Source organism: Ranitomeya variabilis, chromosome 3 (assembly GCF_051348905.1).
Source record: "Ranitomeya variabilis isolate aRanVar5 chromosome 3, aRanVar5.hap1, whole genome shotgun sequence".
Classification (NCBI taxonomy): Eukaryota; Metazoa; Chordata; class Amphibia; order Anura; family Dendrobatidae; genus Ranitomeya; species Ranitomeya variabilis.
Genome location: NC_135234.1, coordinates 63284823 through 63305786, shown reverse-complemented (window position 1 = coordinate 63305786; position 20964 = coordinate 63284823). Strand labels below are relative to the sequence as shown.

General features: G+C 45.9%; 1 protein-coding gene across 1 annotated transcript; it reads right to left on the bottom strand.

The window, feature by feature from the left end:
- Positions 1-3989: 3989 nt before the first annotated feature.
- CHMP2B (charged multivesicular body protein 2B) lies at positions 3990-19878 on the bottom strand. The gene is made up of 6 exons (XM_077294083.1): positions 19583-19878; positions 14975-15066; positions 9615-9809; positions 9397-9499; positions 6872-6978; positions 3990-5551 (listed from the first exon to the last, which is right to left on the bottom strand). Exons 1-6 carry the CDS (start codon positions 19614-19616, stop codon positions 5438-5440), a joined length of 645 nt encoding a protein of 214 aa, XP_077150198.1. The 5' UTR covers positions 19617-19878; the 3' UTR covers positions 3990-5437.
- Positions 19879-20964: the final 1086 nt, after the last annotated feature.

The following is a 20964-nucleotide window of genomic DNA, read 5'->3' as shown; positions in this document are numbered from 1 at the left end:
TGCCCTAATGTGAAGGGACCCCAGCGTCTTACTATACCCCGGCAGGAGTTCATTGTGACATTAAGATCCTGAGTCTCTGACTATACATATTGAGTCTCGTAGTTGATCTGGATGGAAGATGCCGCTCACAGCAGGAGCAGAAGAAGAATCAGCCGACAGACAAAGATGTGCTACAATGTGAGTGCTGAAAATGCAGAAATAAATGGAGATTACATAGCGTCTCATTGTAATGTTATACTGCCACCTGCCGTACAAAACAGGTATATACAATACATTATTCTGTAGCTTTATGATGATGAAAAGGTTGGAAGAAAATATAGGTCCTGCATAGTGATGAGCGAGCGTGCTCGGATAAGGTGTTACCTGAGCATGCTTGTGTCCTAATCGAGTATTTTCAGCATGCTCAAAAAAAAAAAATACTCGAGTCACCGTTGCTTCATGTCTCGCGGCTGTTCAACAGTCACAACACATGCAGGTATAGCCTTTTTGTTAAGCAATCCATGCATGGGTTGCGGCTATCGAACAGCTGCGACGGCGACACAAGCATTTTTTCCGAGCAACCGGAAAATATTTGATTAGGACACGAGCATGCTCAGATAATACTTTATCCAAGCGCACTCACTCACCTCTAGCGACTCCTTCAGCCCGAGGAGGCAGTAATTCTTAGATGTCTCTCTTTTCAGAACATGAACCCATTATCTCTAACAGAGCTGAGATTTTACAATTACTCTATTAGTGTCCGTGCACACATCACATTTTTTTCTGAGCAATTTTGTCAAAAAACCTGAAGGATTTCCTAGTACCAGCAAAGTGAGTGAGATTCCTGAAGTCTCATGCACACGTTGCTTCTTTTTTCATAGCCGATTTGCAGCAGGTCAATTTTTTCAGCGTTTTTGCTGCACATTTCACCCATACTAATGAGTGGGGAAGAATCCGCAACAAAAACGCATATAAAAATCGTGTCAAAACCGCTCATATTTTATACAATGTTTTTCCTGCCGTCACATCAGGATTTATAGCAGAGTTTTCGGCTACAAATCTTGTACCACATAGCCGAACTCCGGGACGTGTCATGTCCCTAAGTGTGTACAGTACGACCGATACCGGCTGATCTGGTGGGAAGGTGCGATGACCTGTGGCAGATCATGGAGCCTGTGTGTTGGGCTCTCCATGTATGTGCTGTGACTGTCACACAGCCGCGACACATGCTGCTGCGGCACCGATCAGCCGGCACGCTCCATGTATCCAGGTTCCCTATGCAGCTTATTCGGTAAGCACTATAGCTTGCCGAATAAGCAGTGACCTGATCAAATTCGCTCAACTCTGGTGGTAACCATGGATACCTAAGCTATTGTAATGCCCTGCACATTGGGTAAGTGGCAGAGCAAATCAGAAGAACTATACATTTCTAATAGGAAGTATTTGCTAATATTACTACACCTACAGTAGTGTTCAAAATAATATCTGTCCACCACATTAATCACTGTATTGGGTATAAATTATATTACGTCACACAATTTACCAGTTGGTGCAGTAGATTCTAAGAAAACCACCAGACTCCACATTCATGATCTGCAGGTTTTTTTGAGTCCGTGTATTAGATTAATTAATTGAAAGTCGGTGTTCCAAATAATAGCAGTGTGGAGATCAATTAGTGAGGTCAATCATTCAGTGAAGACACAGGTGGGAATCAGGTGGCCCTTACCTAAGGGTGAAGCCAGGACATGTTGTACATGCATTTCTCCTTGAAAGCCTGAGAAATATGGGCTGTTCGAGATATTGTTCAGAAGAACAGTGTACTTTGATTAAAAAGGTGATTGGAGAGGGTAAAACTTATAAAGACGTGTAGACAATGATCGGCTGTCCAGATAATATGATCTCCAATGCTTTGCAGTGGAAAGGCAAACCAGAGAGACGAGGAAGAAAACGAAGACGACCATTCCTAAGGATGGAAGAAGAGCCAGAATGGATGATCAGCTCCAGTATGATCAAAGACAAGCTACGTGTGAGGACTGTGACAGAAGACGCCTGTGTGACGCTAATCTCTTAGCAAGAAGTCGCCACAAAATCCCGCTGCTAAACACATGTACTGAAACGAATATACAAATTTGCCAAAGAACACATCAGCTGGCCTAAAGACAAGTGGAGAAACATTTTGTGGACTGATGAAAGTAAACTTATTTTTTCGGGGTCTAAGAGCCGCAGTTCGTCAAATGACCCCCAAACTCTGCATTCAGGCCACAGTGCACTCTGCAGACAGTGACGCATGGTGGTGAAGCACCATGATATGGGCAGGTTTCTCTTACTATGGTGCCGGACCGATTTAGCCCATACCAGGGATCAGGGACCAGTTTACATGAAGAGGTCGTGTTGCCTTACGCTGAAGAGGACATTCCCTGGAAATGGTTTCAACAAGACAACGACCCCAAACACAACAGTAAACGAGCAAAATCTTGGTTCCAGTCTAACAAAATTGAGGTTATGGAGCGGCCGACCCAATCCCCGGACCTAAATCCGATAGAACACTTGTGGGGTGACATTAAAAATGCCGTTTCTGAGGCAAAGCCAAGAAATGCCCAAGAATTGTGGCTTGTAGTCCAAGCATCCAGGGCTGGAATAGCAGGTGACAGGGTCCAGACAATGGTGTCTCCATGCAACATAGATGTGAGGCAGTTCTAAGAAACTGTGGGTAACAACTAAATATTAGGTCAGTGATTCACAGGAATGATAAATCCACAAAAAATAAGGACGTATTGTGAGTTTGTAAAGACAAGTGCAGACACTGCTGTTTGGTATGTGCACACGTTGCGGATTCTCTGCAGATCCGCAGCGTTTTTTGCAGTGCAGAAACGCTGCAGATCCGCAATTGATTTACAGTACAATGTAAATCAATGAGAAAAAAAAATGCTGTGCACACTTTGCGGAAACACCGCTGCGGAAACGCTGCGGCTTAAAAGAAGTAGCATGTCACTTCTTTTTTTGTGACTCTGCAGCGTTTTTGTACCCATTCCATTATAGAAAACCGCAGGGGTAAAAACAGCAGCAAATCCGCAAGAAAACTTGTGCAAAGTGCGTTGTATAGTTGACCGATGCACAGTGACACCATCTGCACCAAATTGATGCTGCAGCTCTCTGGAGGTGGTCTGAGGATTGTCCTTGACTGATCTCACCATTCTTCTTCTCTGCCTTTCTGATGTTTTTCTTGGCCTGCCACTTCTGGCCTTAACAACAACTGTACCTGTGTTCTTCCATTTCCTTACTATGTTCCTCACAGTGGAAATTGACAGGTTAAATCTCTGAGACAGCTTTTTGTATCCATCCCCTGAACAACTATGTTGAATAATATTTGTTTTCAGATCATTTGACAGTTGTTTTTAGGAGCCCATGATGCCACTCTTCAGAGGAGATTCAAACAGGAGAACAACTTGCAAGTGGCCACTTTAAGTACCTTTTCTCATGATTGCATACACCTGGCTATGAAGTTCAAAACTCAATGAGGTTACAAAACCAAAAAAAGTGCTTTAGTAAGTCAGTAAAAAGTAGGTAGGAGTATTTAAAACACGAAAATGATAAGGGTGCTTATATACTTATGCACCTGTCAAATTTTGTTTGAATGCAGATTGCACATTTTCTGTTAGTACAATAAACCTCATTTCAAGGCAGAAACATTACTGTGTCCAACAGTTATTAGATATATGAAACTGAAAGAGCTGTTGCAAAAAAAACAATTTTTATAAAACATTAAGCTTAAGATTAATAGGGGTGCCCAAACTTTTTCATATGACTGTAATTACAAAACTATTTAAACAATGTTGTAATGTAACAAAATAGGTAAAAAGCCAAGGGGGTGACTACTTTCACAAGCCACTGTACTTTGCATGGAGCTGCTTACTCATGTAATCACTTGTAATGCTTACATATACGTTTTCATCGCTGTATATACCAGGGCTGTACACAGTTCTTCCTCACAATCACATTGAAGAGAGAAATTGATGGTTATGAAAAGGCTTTAATTTACAAAGGCACCAAAATCAGAGGGGAAGGTACATGAAAATGCAATAAAAGCATAGATTCCAACTTTCCAAAACCTAAGAGAGGGTTGCAAGTAAAAGGGCAAATCATCAAAATATATAGGAAGGAAAAATAGTTTTATTATCACAGCTCGTATTGTACGGAGGTGAAATACGGCATCTATAGGCTTCTACAGTATCTGTGACCTCTCCATATACTTCTCCTGAAGGACTACGGAGATAATCACCTCAACAAGCATTACTCCTAGAGGAGAAAACCTCCATAATACAGCTTATTCACAGATACCATATAGCAGCGCACCAAATACCTACAGCGCCGTAGTGCGGAGCCGCATGGTCCGGTGACAACAAATTGCCACAAATTATAACATGTTGATCAGTGAGGGTCAAACCACTGGGACCCGTGCCGACTGGTGGAGCAGGACTCTTATCCCTGTTCCTACGAAGTGGCAGAGCGCATGGGCAACCTGCGCTCCATCCTTTCCCTACGGGGCACCAGAGCACTCGCTAGACTTTTTCTGGCAGCCCCATAAAGAATGAAAGAAGTGGCTGTGGGGCATTGTACTGGTGACGAAAGTGTCCAATCGTTGATAAAAACTCCCCATACGGAAAATTGATGCAGGTCCCAGTGATCGAATCCCCGACCAGTCAGTAAGTCTTCACCCATCCAAGTATCCACCTATTTCACTGGACAACCCTTCAAGGCATTGTGTGGCTGACGCCTGCTGCTCACAAGGGAGACCGTTCAATGTAAAACTGCCAGTGATTAGCCTTTATCCGCATATACAGATATAAAAACCTGCGACTATTGACCTCGCATCCGATCATTTGCAGGATGATAAACCTCTAGCTTAGGACCATCCCAATACGTAACCACTGGGTCAGTATGGGGACATTCTGGACCATCAGGTGCCAGGTAACTGGTATGTAGTGTAACTCTGAAGCCTTCTGTACGGTCAGTCCTCATTATGGTACAGAAATGGAGATAGCAGGTAACATTACAGGAACAATGGATACGTAATAGAAGACCCCCCGATGTGACCACTGGACTGTAAGCATGCAGGGGAGGAATCTGGTACCATGCACGTGGCGGGAAGATTGGAAGTGCTGAGCTTAAGTTATGATGGAAGAAACAGATCTATTATAATAAAAGTAGAAGCGACTTTACAAAATCGTACACGGCAGCTTCAGGACGTCAGCTTCTCCTGATAGAGGGGAATCTGTACAGAATGTAAGGGTTAATGTCTATGTACAGGTACTAGTATTATACAAGGCCATTTAGAGTCTGTTAGCAAATGAAAGACACCCTTGTTCTTCAGTCCTCAAAAATAAATCCGTTTAGCCTGATCCATTAGTAACAAGATACAAGTCCACACGTAGCGGGGAAACTTCCTATGATCGACCCGTTAATCTACGCCCAGAGCCTTCAGCTGCCGCTCAATCTCTTCATCCGAGATGGTGGTGGATTTAGCGGAGGACGCGGAGGGTAGGCCCTTGGCCGCTGATGGTGCTTTCGCCATCTAAAGAGATAATAATGAGGCGGTTAGAGGGTAAGAAATGTTTCCGAGAACCAACTAGGAGCAGAATGTTCCTTCTACATAGCGGCTTCTTGGAGCATCATTACATTTAATGTATACAGGGTTCAGGCATTGCATATTCTTACCTACAAGCAATACCGAAAAATATCTCCATAATCACAGCGTGTATGAGCAAATAGAAGGACTGTGATCCTCCCAGATGTACAATAAAGGGAAGCCCAGGTAAGCTCGCGGTACACCGCATCATTGGCGATAGGCAAATCGCGGAACAAGACTGAAAGATTGGTGGAGTTTTCCACGCTAAAATCCAGTGCCAAGAGGTATAAATGTGGATTTTATTAGACACATTTCGAAGTATACGTCGCTTCATCCTCAGGAAACAAGCACATGTGGACACACCGACAGAGAAGACAGGTTTAAATGAACGGAATTCTAATAAAGACGCCAAAAGCTTGGTTGCATCCTGAAGAAGAAGAGAGATGTACTTTGAAACGAGCCAAATAAATACCACATTTATACATCACTTGGCACTGGATTTTCTCCTCTTCTTCAGCAGCGCGGAAAACTCCACCAATTTTTCCTTCTTGTTCTGCCATTGGTCTGGTGACCTGAGGATCAGCAGCGTCTGACTACCTACAAAATGGGTGTTTTCAACTACAGCAGGTTAGTATATCCGGTTTTATAATAAATCAAGTGTCAGATAAGACCCTAATTACGCTTATTTGCTCTCCTACTATATTCCTGTTCCAGGGATACAGAGTTATATGAATATATTCTTTGCCCAAAACAAGCCGAGCAGACGCTGGTAGGACAGTGTCAGTATGCTGGGACACACCACGTTGGCATAGAAGAATGGCTGTTATTCATATATTTCCAGGAAGAGTAACAGAGGAACGGCATGACGCAGCGTATATAGAACAGTTACTGTGGCATGCAATTACATTGGGAATAGAAATAATTATTCACAGAATAATCCCATCTGCTATAGTTCTTCAGTCTCAGCATAAGTACGGATTTCACCCCGAAGACTCTAAAAAGTTCTGAGCGTAAGTCCACACTGTGCTTATGCTGTGCAGATTTTTCCCATAGAGTATCCGACACAAAATCCACATGTACACACAGATTTGGGTTCAAATTTACAGCAGGTTTCCTTCAAATTGCAAACAGTGAAATTCGTGCTGAATTCCGCACAGAGGATTGAAAAGCTGCAGATTTTAAAGATCCACACCTCATGTCAATCTCCGAGCAAGGACTTTCAGCAGTGTGTCACTTCTCTCACAGTTATTGCGCTTAGTACATTACCTTTCCTGAGATTTCAATTCCAATCTCATCCAACACCTGGTTCACAATATCCTGGCTTTCCTCCTCATCTTCAGAGGCATCAAAGATGTCATCCAGAGTGTCGTTAACTGGAAGGGATAAAAAGTGTCAAACCCAGTCATTCAGAGACCTTTTTTCGTGACATATTGTACTTTAGAAATAACAAAAGACTGACCATCACTTCCAAACAGAAGACAGGTATGTAGAGGTGCTTACTGAAAGTAGCCATCTCCATATATAACCCACAAATAAAGTAGCACTCTGTAGCGCTAAAGCATGTACACATGAAATGTATGGAATTTGTATTGCACTCTCTAGAAAATAGAACATTTTTTGAATACTTGGCGCATAAATTGGCCAATTCATGTGTATTTCAAGTGTATACCCCTGAGCTACGATAAGGCGATTCTCTTTGCTGGGACCCATCCTAATTCGTATCGGCTCCTAGGCTGAAGCCTGCACTTATATGGGAAGGTAGGATCCTGCTGTGATAAAACCGGCAGAGGCAGAGGGGTGGAATGCTCAGTCAGAGAACCCAAGTATACAAATATCAACAGACTGACCATCACTTTGAAACAGAAATCAGGTGTGTGCAGGTGCTCACTAAGCGCAGTCATCTCCATACAGAACCAACAAAAAGTTGCACTCTGTGGCGCTATAGCACGCAAACATGAAAATGCTACGCCCACCAGCAGCGATTATTCATAAATTTTAGGTTTTCATTTTATAGCGTTAAGGGGCATTTGAATGTAGGAGTGCAAAATTTGATGGATTTCTTTTGCACTAACAGTAACGTGGAAGCCCCTATATTTCCGTTAACAGATGACAGACCTGAATGGGGCTTGCTTTTATGTGGATTGAGTTGAAGCTTTTATTGGAAACATTTTACATAATGTTTGGGATCACTTATCTGGCGCTTGAGAAAAGCTCAGTAGAGCTGAAACGTCGCACTGATATGTGGGTCTAAATAAATCCTACATCTTTTTTGAAATAATGGAGTGCTGCCTTCTTTTTTGATATATATATATATATATATATATATATACACACACACACGCACACACTAGTATAAGCCGACATTTTCAGTCCATTTTTTTTTAGACTGAAAGTGCCCCTCTCGGCTTCTTATACTCATTGTCGGCGGGGGAGGGGGAGCGGCGGCTGTCACATACTCACCTGCTCCTGGTGCGGTCCCTGCATCTCCAATGGTCTCCGGGCAGCGCTTCTTGTGTTCAGAGGTCACGTGGTACCGCTCATGAAAGTAATGAATATGGACGCATATTCATTACTTTAATGAGCGGTACGTGACCGCTGAACACAGGAAGAGGCTGTCGGCTCCCGGAAACCATCTGACAGTGAGACGCTGCCAGGGACCGCGCCGGGAGCAGGTGAGTATAACGGGGGAGGGCGAGTGAGCATTGCGCGATATTCACCTGACCCCATTCCACCTTCGGGCGCTGCTGCCTGTTCAGGTCAGAGGGCGCGATGACGTGTTTACTGTGCGTGGAACAAGTAGGACAGGTGAATATTGCAAGTGCCGGGGGCCTGAGCGACGAGAGGTGAGTTTTTTGATTTATTTATTTTAAATCGCAGCATATGGGGCATAATCTATGGAGCATTTTATGGGGCATAATCTATGGAGCATTTTATGGGGCCATTATTAACTTTTGTGCAGCATTATATGGGGCGTATTTTGTATGGAGCATCTTATGGGGCCCATCATGAACTTTATGGAGCATTATATGGGGCTCCTGATTCAATATGGATATTCAAAAACACTTAACCTACTGATGTCTCAATTAATTTTGCTTTTATTGGTATCTATTTGTATTTTTGACATTTACCGGTAGCTGCTGCATTTTCCACCCTAGGCTTATACTCGAGTCATTAAGTTTTCCCAGTTTTTTGTGGCAAAATTAGGGGAGTTGGCTTATACTCGGGTCTACTTATACTCGAGTATATATGGTATGTATCTATCTATCACTGTATTCTATGTGTATATACCTATTCTATCCACTCTATTCTAACCTGTTAGTTTGATTTTACTGTAGCGGCACTTGAATTGCCGGCTTTTCAAAGGACAGTTATACAGGAAGTAGTTTTTTTTTCTCTAGGGGTGCTCAACTTTAAGAGACGCAAGTTAGCCCCAATAAGGAATGAAAATAATGCACCAAAACCGCAAACAAAAACATGGGTTTTTGTCGCAGCTTCTTTCCTGCCAAGAAATCAGGTTTTGCTGCAGAAAAAAAAAAATGCAGCAAAAAACACCCAGTGGGAACATACCCAAAGGATTGACATATCCTTTATTCTTCCTCCACCAGGCGTTTTATAGAACCTCTTAAGCAGAAACCGAAGAGTCCAGCGTTCTGGACTTATATGGAATTGATCGGGGATTGCTCCTCCAGCCCTTGATGCTGCCATTTATGATAAATGCTACAATACTTGGTGCCGTCTACTGGGGACTTGCTTATTTATTAATGAGCTGGAATGGAAACCTGGACGCTTACTCATTTCTTCCGTCATTTCCATCTTCATATTTTCCTTTTGGAAATTTTGCATAGTCTGCAGAGTTTTCTGTGGATCCATTTTCTTGTTCACGGCTTGCATTGTCTAGAATAAAATAAAAATTTACTAACCGTGTTCTGCAAACCCTGCGTGCCCTGTGGAGGTGAAACAACATGTAGCAGCAGCGTTTCCTTCCAGGCTGTGGTATAACCCTCCTTACTTTTGCTGTAGTGGACATTGCTCCTGCCATCTTCATCTGTGAGCTCATCACTTTGGTCTGCGTAGACATGGAGGTGACTTTGGAACTAACGGCGTAAGTCCTGGTTTTCTGCTTACGGAGCTGTACCAGCTGCTTTGCCAGAACTCGGCAGGCATCCTTGTTACCGGTTTTGGCCATCTTCTTGATTTCCATTTCCTGGGAAATAAAAAATAACTTCACGTAAAGGAGGATGGGTGTAGTTCCCTGCACAGCTGGGGGCCATAGTGACATTGTGCAGGCAAAAAACAGTGAAGGGCACGTAGTAGTGAATCAGCTCTGTCGCCTCTTTGTTCTCCAGCTTGATGTGACCCAGCGGTCAGATCTGCGATGATCCTACAGCGATGGAATATTCCGATGATACGCCATCAGCTGATGTGATAGGAATACCCTTTAATTATATCGATGCGCTCAATAGGACAACGGTTGTCCAAAGCAGTCAACCCCATTCAAGGTTGTGCCTGCCGACACCATTGTTCAAAAACAACCAGCAGAACTGTGAACACTGCTCTAGAAAATGCTAAACACTGTACTTAAAGGTGTACAGAGTACATTTTAATCAATAGATCTTTGAATAGTAATTTCCACAAGTGGATGTGTTTAAATAAAATGTTCCTGTGCGGAGATAATCTTATAAATGTGCCACTGCTGTGTACTGTGTAATGGCCATGTCTGACCGTGCAGGAACCAGGGCTGTAGAGTCGGAGTCATCATCAAAAGGACTGACTGCTAAAATATCTAATATATTGGGTACAGTATTTCAGTGCAGGATGTTTTCTTAATAATTTTGTAAAGTTATGAAATGTCCTATAAATGTCTGTACTGCTCCTGATCTAAAGATCTGGGCTTTTAGCCGAGATGAATCTGTGCTGTGCTTTATGTACATGCTCAGTAGCGACCAGAGCTCTGGAGTCGGAGTCGTGGTTAGCGAAACTGAGGAGCAGGAGCGGATTATAATAGGGTCAATCTGGGCAGTAGCCCAGGGCCCAGCGGTGTGGGGGGGGGGGCCCTCGGCTACCACTCAGATTGCCCGCCGCCAGTCAGGGCATTACTGCCCTGACTGGCGTATGGGCCTGGTGGGCAGAGGGGGCCCGCATCGGGCCCAGTCTCATCAGCTCACCGGGCCCCTACCGGCGCTGCGGCAGTTTCACCTATTGACGTGCGGGCGCGCGCCCGCACGTCAATAGTTAACAACAGCCGCCAGCCAATTGGAGGCTGGCAGCTGAAGTCGTCCGCAGGCGCAGCGCACACATCGCCAGCGTCTGACGTCATTGTCAGTCACCGGCGAGTGCGCGCTGCTGGAGGGAGCTCGCCGCTGGAGCGTACAGGTCAGGTGAGGAGAACTCGGTATTTTTTTTTTTTTTTGCTTACGGCAATCCGGGGGTCCCGGTCGGGCCAGAATGCTGGACACACTGGGGGCAATGCTGGACACACTGGGGCAATGCTGGACACACTGAGGCAGATTGCTGGACACACTGGGGGCAATATGCTGGACACACTGGGGGCAATATGCTGGACACACTGGGGGCAATGCTGGACACACTGGGGCAATATGCTGACATACTGGGGCAGATTGCTGGACACACTGGGGGTAATATGCTGGACACACTGGGGCAGATTGCTGGACACACTGGGGGAAATATGCTGGACACACTGGGGCAGATTGCTGGACACACTGGGGCAGATTGCTGGACACACTGGGGGCAATATGCTGGACACACTGGGGGCAATATGCTGGACACACTGGGGGCAATATGCTGGACACACTGGGGGCAATATGCTGACATACTGGGGCAGATTGCTGGACACACTGGGGGTAATATGCTGGACACACTGGGGCAGATTGCTGGACACACTGTCTGGGGGCAATGCTGGACACACTGGGGGCAATACTGGACACACTGGGGGCAATACTGGACACACTGGGGGCAATACTGGACACACTGGGGGCATTGCTGGACACACTGGGGCAGATTGCTGGACACACTGGGGGTAATATGCTGGACACACTGGGGCAATATGCTGACATGCTGGGGCAGATTGCTGGACACACTGGGGCAATATGCTGACATGCTGGGGCAGATTGCTGGACACACTGGGGGTAATATGCTGGACACACTGGGGCAGATTGCTGGACACACTGTCTGGGGGCAATGCTGGACACACTGGGGCAGATTGCTGGACACACTGGGGGCAATATGCTGGACACACTGGGGGCAATATGCTGGACACACTGGGGGCAATATGCTGGACACACTGGGGGCAATATGCTGGACACACTGGGGGCAATATGCTGGAAACACTGGGGGTAATACTGGACACACTGGGGCAGATTGCTGGTGGACACACTGGGGGCAATGCTGGACACACTGGGGCAGATTGATGGAGACACTGTCTGGGGGCAATGCTGGACACACTGGGGGCAATATGCTGACATACTGGGGCAGATTGCTGGACACACTGGGGGTAATATGCTGGACACACTGGGGCAGATTGCTGGACACACTGGGGGAAATATGCTGGACACACTGGGGCAGATTGCTGGACACACTGGGGCAGATTGCTGGACACACTGGGGCAGATTGCTGGACACACTGTCTGGGGGCAATGCTGGACACACTGGGGCAGATTGCTGGACACACTGGGGGCAATATGCTGACATACTGGGGCAGATTGCTGGACACACTGGGGGTAATATGCTGGACACACTGGGGGCAATATGCTGACATACTGGGGCAGATTGCTGGACACACTGGGGGTAATATGCTGGACACACTGGGGCAGATTGCTGGACACACTGTCTGGGGGCAATGCTGGACACACTGGGGCAGATTGCTGGACACACTTGGGGTAATATGCTGGACACACTGGGGCAATATGCTGACATACTGGGGGTAATATGCTGGACACACTGGGGCAGATTGCTGGACACACTGTCTGGGGGCAATGCTGGAGACACTGGGGCAGATTGCTGGACACGCTGGGGGCAATGCTGGACACACTGGGGGCAATACTGGACACACTGGGGGCAATACTGGACACACTGGGGGCAATACTGGACACACTGGGGGCAATACTGGACACACTGGGGGCAATGCTGGACACACTGGGGGTAATATGCTGGACACACTGGGGGTAATATGCTGGACACACTGGGGCAATATGCTGACATGCTGGGGCAGATTGCTGGACACACTGGGGGTAATATGCTGGACACACTGGGGCAATATGCTGACATACTGGGGCAGATTGCTGGACACACTGGGGGTAATATGCTGGACACACTGGGGCAGATTGCTGGACACACTGTCTGGGGGCAATGCTGGACACACTGGGGCAGATTGCTGGACACACTGGGGGCAATGCTGGAGACACTGGGGGCAATATGCTGGACACACTGGGGGTAATATGCTGGACACACTGGGGCAATATGCTGACATACTGGGGCAGATTGCTGGACACACTGGAGGTAATATGCTGGACACACTGGGGCAATATGCTGACATACTGGGGCAGATAGCTGGACACACTGGAGGTAATATGCTGGACACACTGGGGCAGATTGCTGGACACACTGGGGGCAGGACTGGAGGCATGGGCAGAATGTAGATATGGGGCATGATTGGAGACACGGGGCAGAATGAAAGACATGGGGCAGGATGGATACGATGGAGACAGATGGGGCAGGATGGGGAGATCATATGGGGCAGGATGGATACTCATGAGAGCAGGATGCGAGAACATATTGCAGGAGCCAGGAATGAGATACACGGGGCCACGATGGGGAATATTATTGCCATAGGGGCTAATTAAGGGATATTATTACTGCAGTGATGTATTTATTTTATTTTTTGAGTATACTGTTTTAAATGGGGGCGGTCCTGTTACTGTGTAGAGTGACACTATATCGCCTTTTTTTCTTCATGTGGTGTAATGTAGAAGTTGGGAAAATTAAGTAATGTGTTCTGCAAGCAGAGCTCGAGAGAACTGTGTTATTTCCTGCAGAGACGAGCCGTGGCTGGAAGAAATGATGGCGGTCTGTGCTGGATGAAAGATGAAGGACTTCACCTAGAGACGTCACTGGTGAGTCAGTGTTACGTATACACGGACACTATACACTGTATACTATATTCAGAGCTCCTGTGTACAATGTCACCAGTGATCACTGTATAACCTCTACACAGACACTGCATACTAAGTACAGATCTCCTGTGAATACTGGCACTTATGGTGATAGTATTGTGTTTTTTTTATTTTTTTATTTACTGATCAGTATTGTAGTATTCAGTCACTATGTGGTGGTAATATGTGGTCTGGAAATGGTGTTGCGGTATTTGTCCCTTGTATGTGCTATTGGGTCACCAAGTGGTGGTAATATGTGGTCTTGACAAGGTGTAGCGGTATTTGTTCCTTGTATGTGATATTATTCGATCACTGTGGTTGTAATATGTGGTCTGGTCATGGTGCGGTGGTATTTGTTCCTTGTATGTGATATTGGTCATTTTAAAAAATAAATCATAATATACCTAAATTGTATTGCATATTTTAACAAATATTTAATAGGCTACAGTAGAGTAGGGCCCCGTCCAGAAGTGTCTACCGTGTTATGGTGGCGGCTTACAAAATCTATGTAACATGACACACATGACCCGGTCGCATGAGGAGTCAGACCTTTGGCTTACCGACTCCACAGCCCTGGCAGGAACATGGCCTGATCATACCACATCTACTGGCCAGAGGAGGAGAAAGAGCATACAGACAGGACTGCCGGGGATCGCATAGGATTCTTTTTGTGAGGCAAAACATTTCTGCCTGTTTCAAAGCAACGTTTTACCTCACAAAAAGAATCAATTGTGATCCCCGGCTGTCCTGTCTGTATACTTTCTATTGCTTCCTCCTCTGCCCAGGAGCTGTGGTATGATCAGACCATGTTCCTGCACGGACAGACACGGCCATTACACAGTACACAGCAGGGGCACATTTATAAGATTATCTCAGCACAGGAACATTATATTTAACACATCCAATTGTGTAAATTATTATTATTATTCCAAGATCTATTGATTAAAATGAACTCTGTGGGACAGCCGCTTTTACGAAAAGCAATGAAAATCATATACAGAGTTGTCCGATGTTGCATGTGGATTAATGAACACATATAATAAGAAAACAATATATTGCTGTTCTGCCCACTCTGACACAGCCCTATCCGCCTTATTATTAGCAGACATACTACACAGCCGCTCTCTAATCATCAACCTTGGCAATAAGACATTCAGTTATAGAGGACGCCGTGCGCCCTGACACGAGCGGCGCTCACTTACCAGCTGTTTCTCCTGCTTTTCCAAGGCTGCCCGGTCTCTGGTTATAGCCCTCTGAGTGCCTCTTAGCTCCTTATTCTGCTCCTTTATTATATCTGCAAGACACAGAAAAGACATTGGACATAAATAAAAGGGCCCATAGAAGTGTCTGGTGACTTTCCGGGTGACCCCCTATTTCTTCTGCCGTGACCGTGGCAGACAATAGGACTTTATGAATGTTTGCATTAGACATGCCGGGGTCAGATGGTCGATGCCTGGTGAGAGTTGTAATAATCTGCCGAAGCTACAGGACGACGCGCACGTATGAATATTTAATGGGGGAAGATTTAGGGACATGGAGTCTCAGCTCCAACAGCTTAAAAAGCAGCCGCTGCCTTCTGGTTCTGAGAGCGCCGACGATCGGATGAGGGAAAGGATAAGCATGGCTCAGGGGGCGCATTACCTCTAATTAGGGTGTTTAGAGCATTAAAGGGCCAGGGAAGCGGGAAATAATTACAGCTGTAAAGAAAAGCTTCTTCACAAACCGCCACTGCACTCAGAGTAACATTTGCAGAGGATTTGCCAGAGCTGTTGTCTCCAGCCTGTTACACCTACTACTCCCAGCTTGCTCTAATGCTACAGGTACAAAGCGTGAAAATGAAAAGCAGAGAATAAAAAAAAAAAGAAAAAAAGATATGTTTGTTTTGAGTCCCTGCCAACGTAAAAAAGTTTATTAATATAAATGCAATATACTTTCTGCTTCTTGATAAGTCTTCACACTTACCAGAACATAAATTACAACCTGTTCCCTTACTTAATGCCAATTCATGGGGATCGAATCTTCAAGATTTTGGAATTTTCAGTGTTTATAAAGGACTAATACCCTTACTGAATGATGTACATTGCCCACACTACCGACCGGAGTGAAGAAAGGACGTTGGATCCATCACACTGTAATAAAGGGACAATGGTAAGGTCTCCAAAAAATTGGGCAACTTGAGCTGGTCTTCCTGTGCACGGCCAGGACCCCATGCATCCCCATTCCTGGGTATCCATGAAGCTCCACTTTGCAGTTCATCCTCCATTATCTGGAATAGATCTGGCGTCTCGCCTCCGTATACCCATGGCCATGTTGTAATAGGAGGATGGTGATGGTTCTGCCTTCAGTGATGCCAAGATGATGTGTGAAGGTGGACTGGGTGGCAGTGCCCAAGTTATAAGCAAAAAATGGCAACCAATCCTAATTGGGTGAACGCAGCTAAGTGGGAGGGCAGGACATACAGATACGCATCTAGCGACGCCAGAAGAGACCATGCTTAGTATACGGGAATTTTTTTTTTTCTAACGGAGGGGCTTACTTAAGAAAAAGAAAAGAGGAAATTTTTAGTATGGAGCCAGCACAGCAGATTTTAATGGGCACAGGCTTGCACCTAGCTGCTTGTCTGAGGACAGTATTGGATAGAACACTAAGTTATGTACATGAAAGTTCTCTTAATCTTTTACCAGTTTTGTCAGTATATTACGGTATTTTATTAAAATAATATGTATTTCAATGCAAAGTGCAATCTGTTATTTACTATTTTTTTTCTCTTAAATGAAATTTAACTATAAAAGTACCGTAATAACTTCTAGTATGTGTCCCTGGCCCCGGGGGGCTTCAAGCTTCTGTATAGTATGGTACCACAGAGACACCATCCATCACATGTCTTTGGAAACGTAACATGGGACACACAACTCTACACTAAGTGAGTCTGCCACCATGTCACCGGCACTACAGGTCAGACAGAGTTATTCTCCCATTGTATCACCATGGGGGGGCGGGATTCATTACTGGTTTATAGATCACTGAAAGGTAGAACACTAGAGGCAAAGTAATAAAACTGGAGGTGTTTTAGAGGAAAGGAACATACACACATGTAAGACTTTCCATAAGGAGAACAGCAGTGTGAATTAGGAATACAGGAGCTCAGTCTCTACTTATATTTCATTGCAATGTGAAGACTTTCCACTAGAGGGAGCAGTCAGATAGTACATTATACATAGAGATACAGTATATACCTGTCAGGAGGTGATCACCACAGTGCAGGAGGCACAAAGTAATCTGCAGATTACAGCATTGTCTATTACTACGGCTGCTGACATCATTCATACATGTACATAGCTGACAACGGAAAAAAAAAAAAAAGCTCATCATGAGATCACTCCACTCCTATATAATATGACACCAATTATACAGAAATAAGCACACAGTAGTTGAGTTATAAATATGTCAACTATGCATGGTTTTCTTGGCCTTTGATAAATTCACACACACACAAAAAAAGTCTATCTAGGTAAAGTCTAGTGACCGTTATAGAGATTCAACCGGGTCTGATCTACAGTAATAAAAAAAGAATATGAATATAGACTGTATATGCAGCACAAGTATGCAGAAGGTCATTTGTTTCCAGCATACAAAGGGTAAACACAAATATTTACAATTAAATGAAGGGATTGTATAAAAACAATGAGAAAAAAGTAAACACAACATCCTCCGGGAAACATTGCTTCTGCGGCGATCTGTCACCTTCTGATGGTCAGTAAATATGTCAGGAGTACAGGACTCCTGTGCGGAGACACATCCCGAGGGATCTCCTGCCGCACGCCCAGAGGGATCTCCTGCCGCACGTCCAGAGGGATCTCCTGCCGCACGCCCAGGACGATAGAGTTATGTTCATACTCAGCAGACTCAGCTCTTTCATCCCCATGAATGGGCTGTCCGGCAGATTTCTCCAGCCCCCATTCCTATGGAGGGAGAATAAATCCTCTGCCTGCGAGCTCGTCCTGGTAACTGACCAGAGGCAGAAGGGATTGCAGAAAAAAAGGCTTAATTACTTTCACCATCATCTATACAGAATAGTGGTGATACAGGAGCAGCCACGATGTTGATGGCTCCGGCTTCATCCATGAATTAGATTTTGTTCCTGATCCTTTGACCATTTCTTTCCTCATCTTCTAATTACAGAGCAGACATTTCTTTACAATTCTTGCAGGTTGTACATCGATCTGGTAAGAGCATTTTTTTTTTCACCAATATAAAACAAAAATTAAAAATCAAAATATTCCAAACTCAAAAACTAAATATATATATTTTATGATGTGCATATACATAAGCACGTCATAAAATATAGAACCAGATTTAATACAGCAGGTCGCTAAGGTTACAAATGTGAGTAACCAGATTCCAATCCCGGGCAGTAATAGATCTACGTATCTGTATATTGTTCTTCCCTCTGATCATTCTTGTCGCTCATTCGTTTTCGTTATATCTCGCCTGTGACTCGGCTCCGGAGTCACTTTTTCGTCTCTGCCCCCTTTCGTCACCTGATGAGTTGGTGACGTCAGCTCGGAATCATACGCCGAATCACGTGGGTAAATAATAGTTACAAGAACTTCCGGAAAGAAGAAGAATCTATATATAGGAACATGCCTCAACCAAATCAGAGAAACACTGCAGGCAACAAAGCTCATCAGCTACGCCAAAGTGGACAGCTCCTAACAGGACACAGGCAGATGTAGCAGAGCTGAAGAGCTCACTGAGGCTATCACTGCTGCAACATGTATGCAATGAGATCACATAACACAGCGAGGTCTGCAGTCCCACGTAACGACACTACACGTAGCTGAGCAGTCCTATGTCACACCACTGAAGGTAGTTCTAAAGTCACCTGTAACACCATCGCAGGTAGTTCTGCAGTTCCATGTAACATCACCGCAGTTAACCCTAAATTTCCATGTAAGATCGTCGCCTGCAGCCCCATGTAACAACAGGAGTGTCAGCTCTGTTGCAATCTTTGCTCTGCTCCATCTCTAGGAAGTTATCACAATGATACAACCACTGCACTACAGCACTGTCCGTCTACAGAGCAGAATGTAGGATGAAGATGCCCCCCAGTATATGCACAATCCGGATATAAACCCTGCGCACTCCAGACACGAGCTCTCTGACTACCCGGATGTGTCTGTGACAGGAGCTACAGGGAGGAAAACAGCAGCAGCTTACACAGCAAATATTGTAGGGGAAAAGAAAAGATTTTATACAGCAATTCTGTGTCCCCTCCAAAATTCCTACAAAGATTATACAAAGGGAGGGCTGTGGCACACAGACACTGCAGCACACACAGACACTGACCGCAGCACACACAGACACTGCAGCACACACAGACACTGCAGCACACACAGACACTGACCGCAGCACACACAGACACTGACCGCAGCACACACAGACACTGCAGCACAAGCGGGCAGACAGTCAGACACAATGATATCTGCCTAGCAGGATAGGGAGGTCACTGACAGGGGGCACAGGTGGAGGGTACCAGCCCGGCCATGGGACGACACACGGTCACAGGAGGGCGAGGTGCTGGAGATGACACAGGCGGGCAGGGACCGGCCAGCCCCCGCGGTGTGACACCATACATGGCGGACTGTGTGCACAGGACAATGTCAGGAAGGCTGACACCTATGGAGTGCGGGACAAGTGTGGCCACAGGTACGAGGGCCGGTGAGCAGGCAGAACTGTCATAGGGCCACACAGTAATTGAGGGGGCGCACAGCAGGATCACACCGTGGGGGGATGGTGACGCCACTCACCGTCCACCGTCTTCTTCTTGAACAGGGAGGCCATGTCTGCCGCTCGCTCTCCACTTCCTCGTTCACACTGCAACCAGGAACCGGTTACTCAGCTTCTCTCCCCCTCGTCTCACGTGATTCACAAAGCCCCGCCCACCGCCGCACCACGTGCGCCATCATTACCGCTCACAGCCCCGCCCCTTTCCGTCACGTTCGCGTCACTCTGGGGGAATCCCGTCGAGTTTTGGTCACATGACGGTGGTGACGGCGGCTCCGCTCCCCGTGATTCCTGCTGCCGGGACTGTATAGCGGTCACTGCAGACACATCCTGGGGTCTGCTTATGTTGTGGGGTCTTGTGACCGCGGTGTGCCGTCGTCATGGAGACAGGCTGTCACTGAGGATCGCACGGACAACAGTGGCTGAGGTCGGCCGACCATCTGCCGTGTGCGCGCCTCATGCGGAGGATGATGGTCTGTGAGGCAGAGGCCTACCGGGAGCCAGCCCGGTGCACACGGAGGTTCCTGAGGGCGGTCAGAGGCTCCTCTCTGGGCGCTGTGCACACTCACACATAGCCGTGCGGTACCGCCGAGCTGTTCGTACAGCAGACACGTCACAGGAGTTTTCTCCTAAAGCGTCGTTTGTGTATCGTAAAAACAACCAAACCACGTATCAGCCATTTTATTGGTTATTATTAAAAGTAAACCAATATCATGAAATATACTGACAGGCACCGAGACAAAGGCTGAGCGAGGATCATCCCCAACTAGTGACACCAGTCTACGACCATAATGGGTGATGTGCTGGTCACGACTGTTATGGTGACCTGATGGTTAGGAGCACTAGGAATGACCTGATGAGGAAACTAGCAATACAGGACGAGCTCTGGGAAGTGGGAGCTCTGCTGACCGCAACCCCTAATCCTATCACAACAACTAGAAATAGCCGTGGAGCGTTCCTGACTCTGCCTAGATGCCTCTTCACAGCCTAAGAGCTAACTACCCCTAAAGATAGAAAATAAAGCCTAACTTGCCTCAGAAATTCCCCAAAGAAATAAGCAGCCCCCACATATATTGACTGTGAGTTAAGATGGAAGTCACAAACACAGGAATTAAATAGGTTTCAGCAAAGGAGGCCAGACTTTAACTAAACAGACTGAGGATACAAAAGGTATCTGTGCGGTCAGCATAAAAAACTAACAAAAAACCACGCAGAGTGTGCAAAAGAGACCCCCGCACCGACTCACGGCGTGGAGGTGCCACTCTGCATCCCAGAGCTTCCAGCTAGCCAGGCCAAATCATGATAGCAAGCTGGACAAGAAAAACAGTGGTAAACAAATAAGCTAGCAGGGACTTAGCTTTTGCTGGAGTAGACAGGTAATCTGAGAGATCCAAGAGAGAACTGA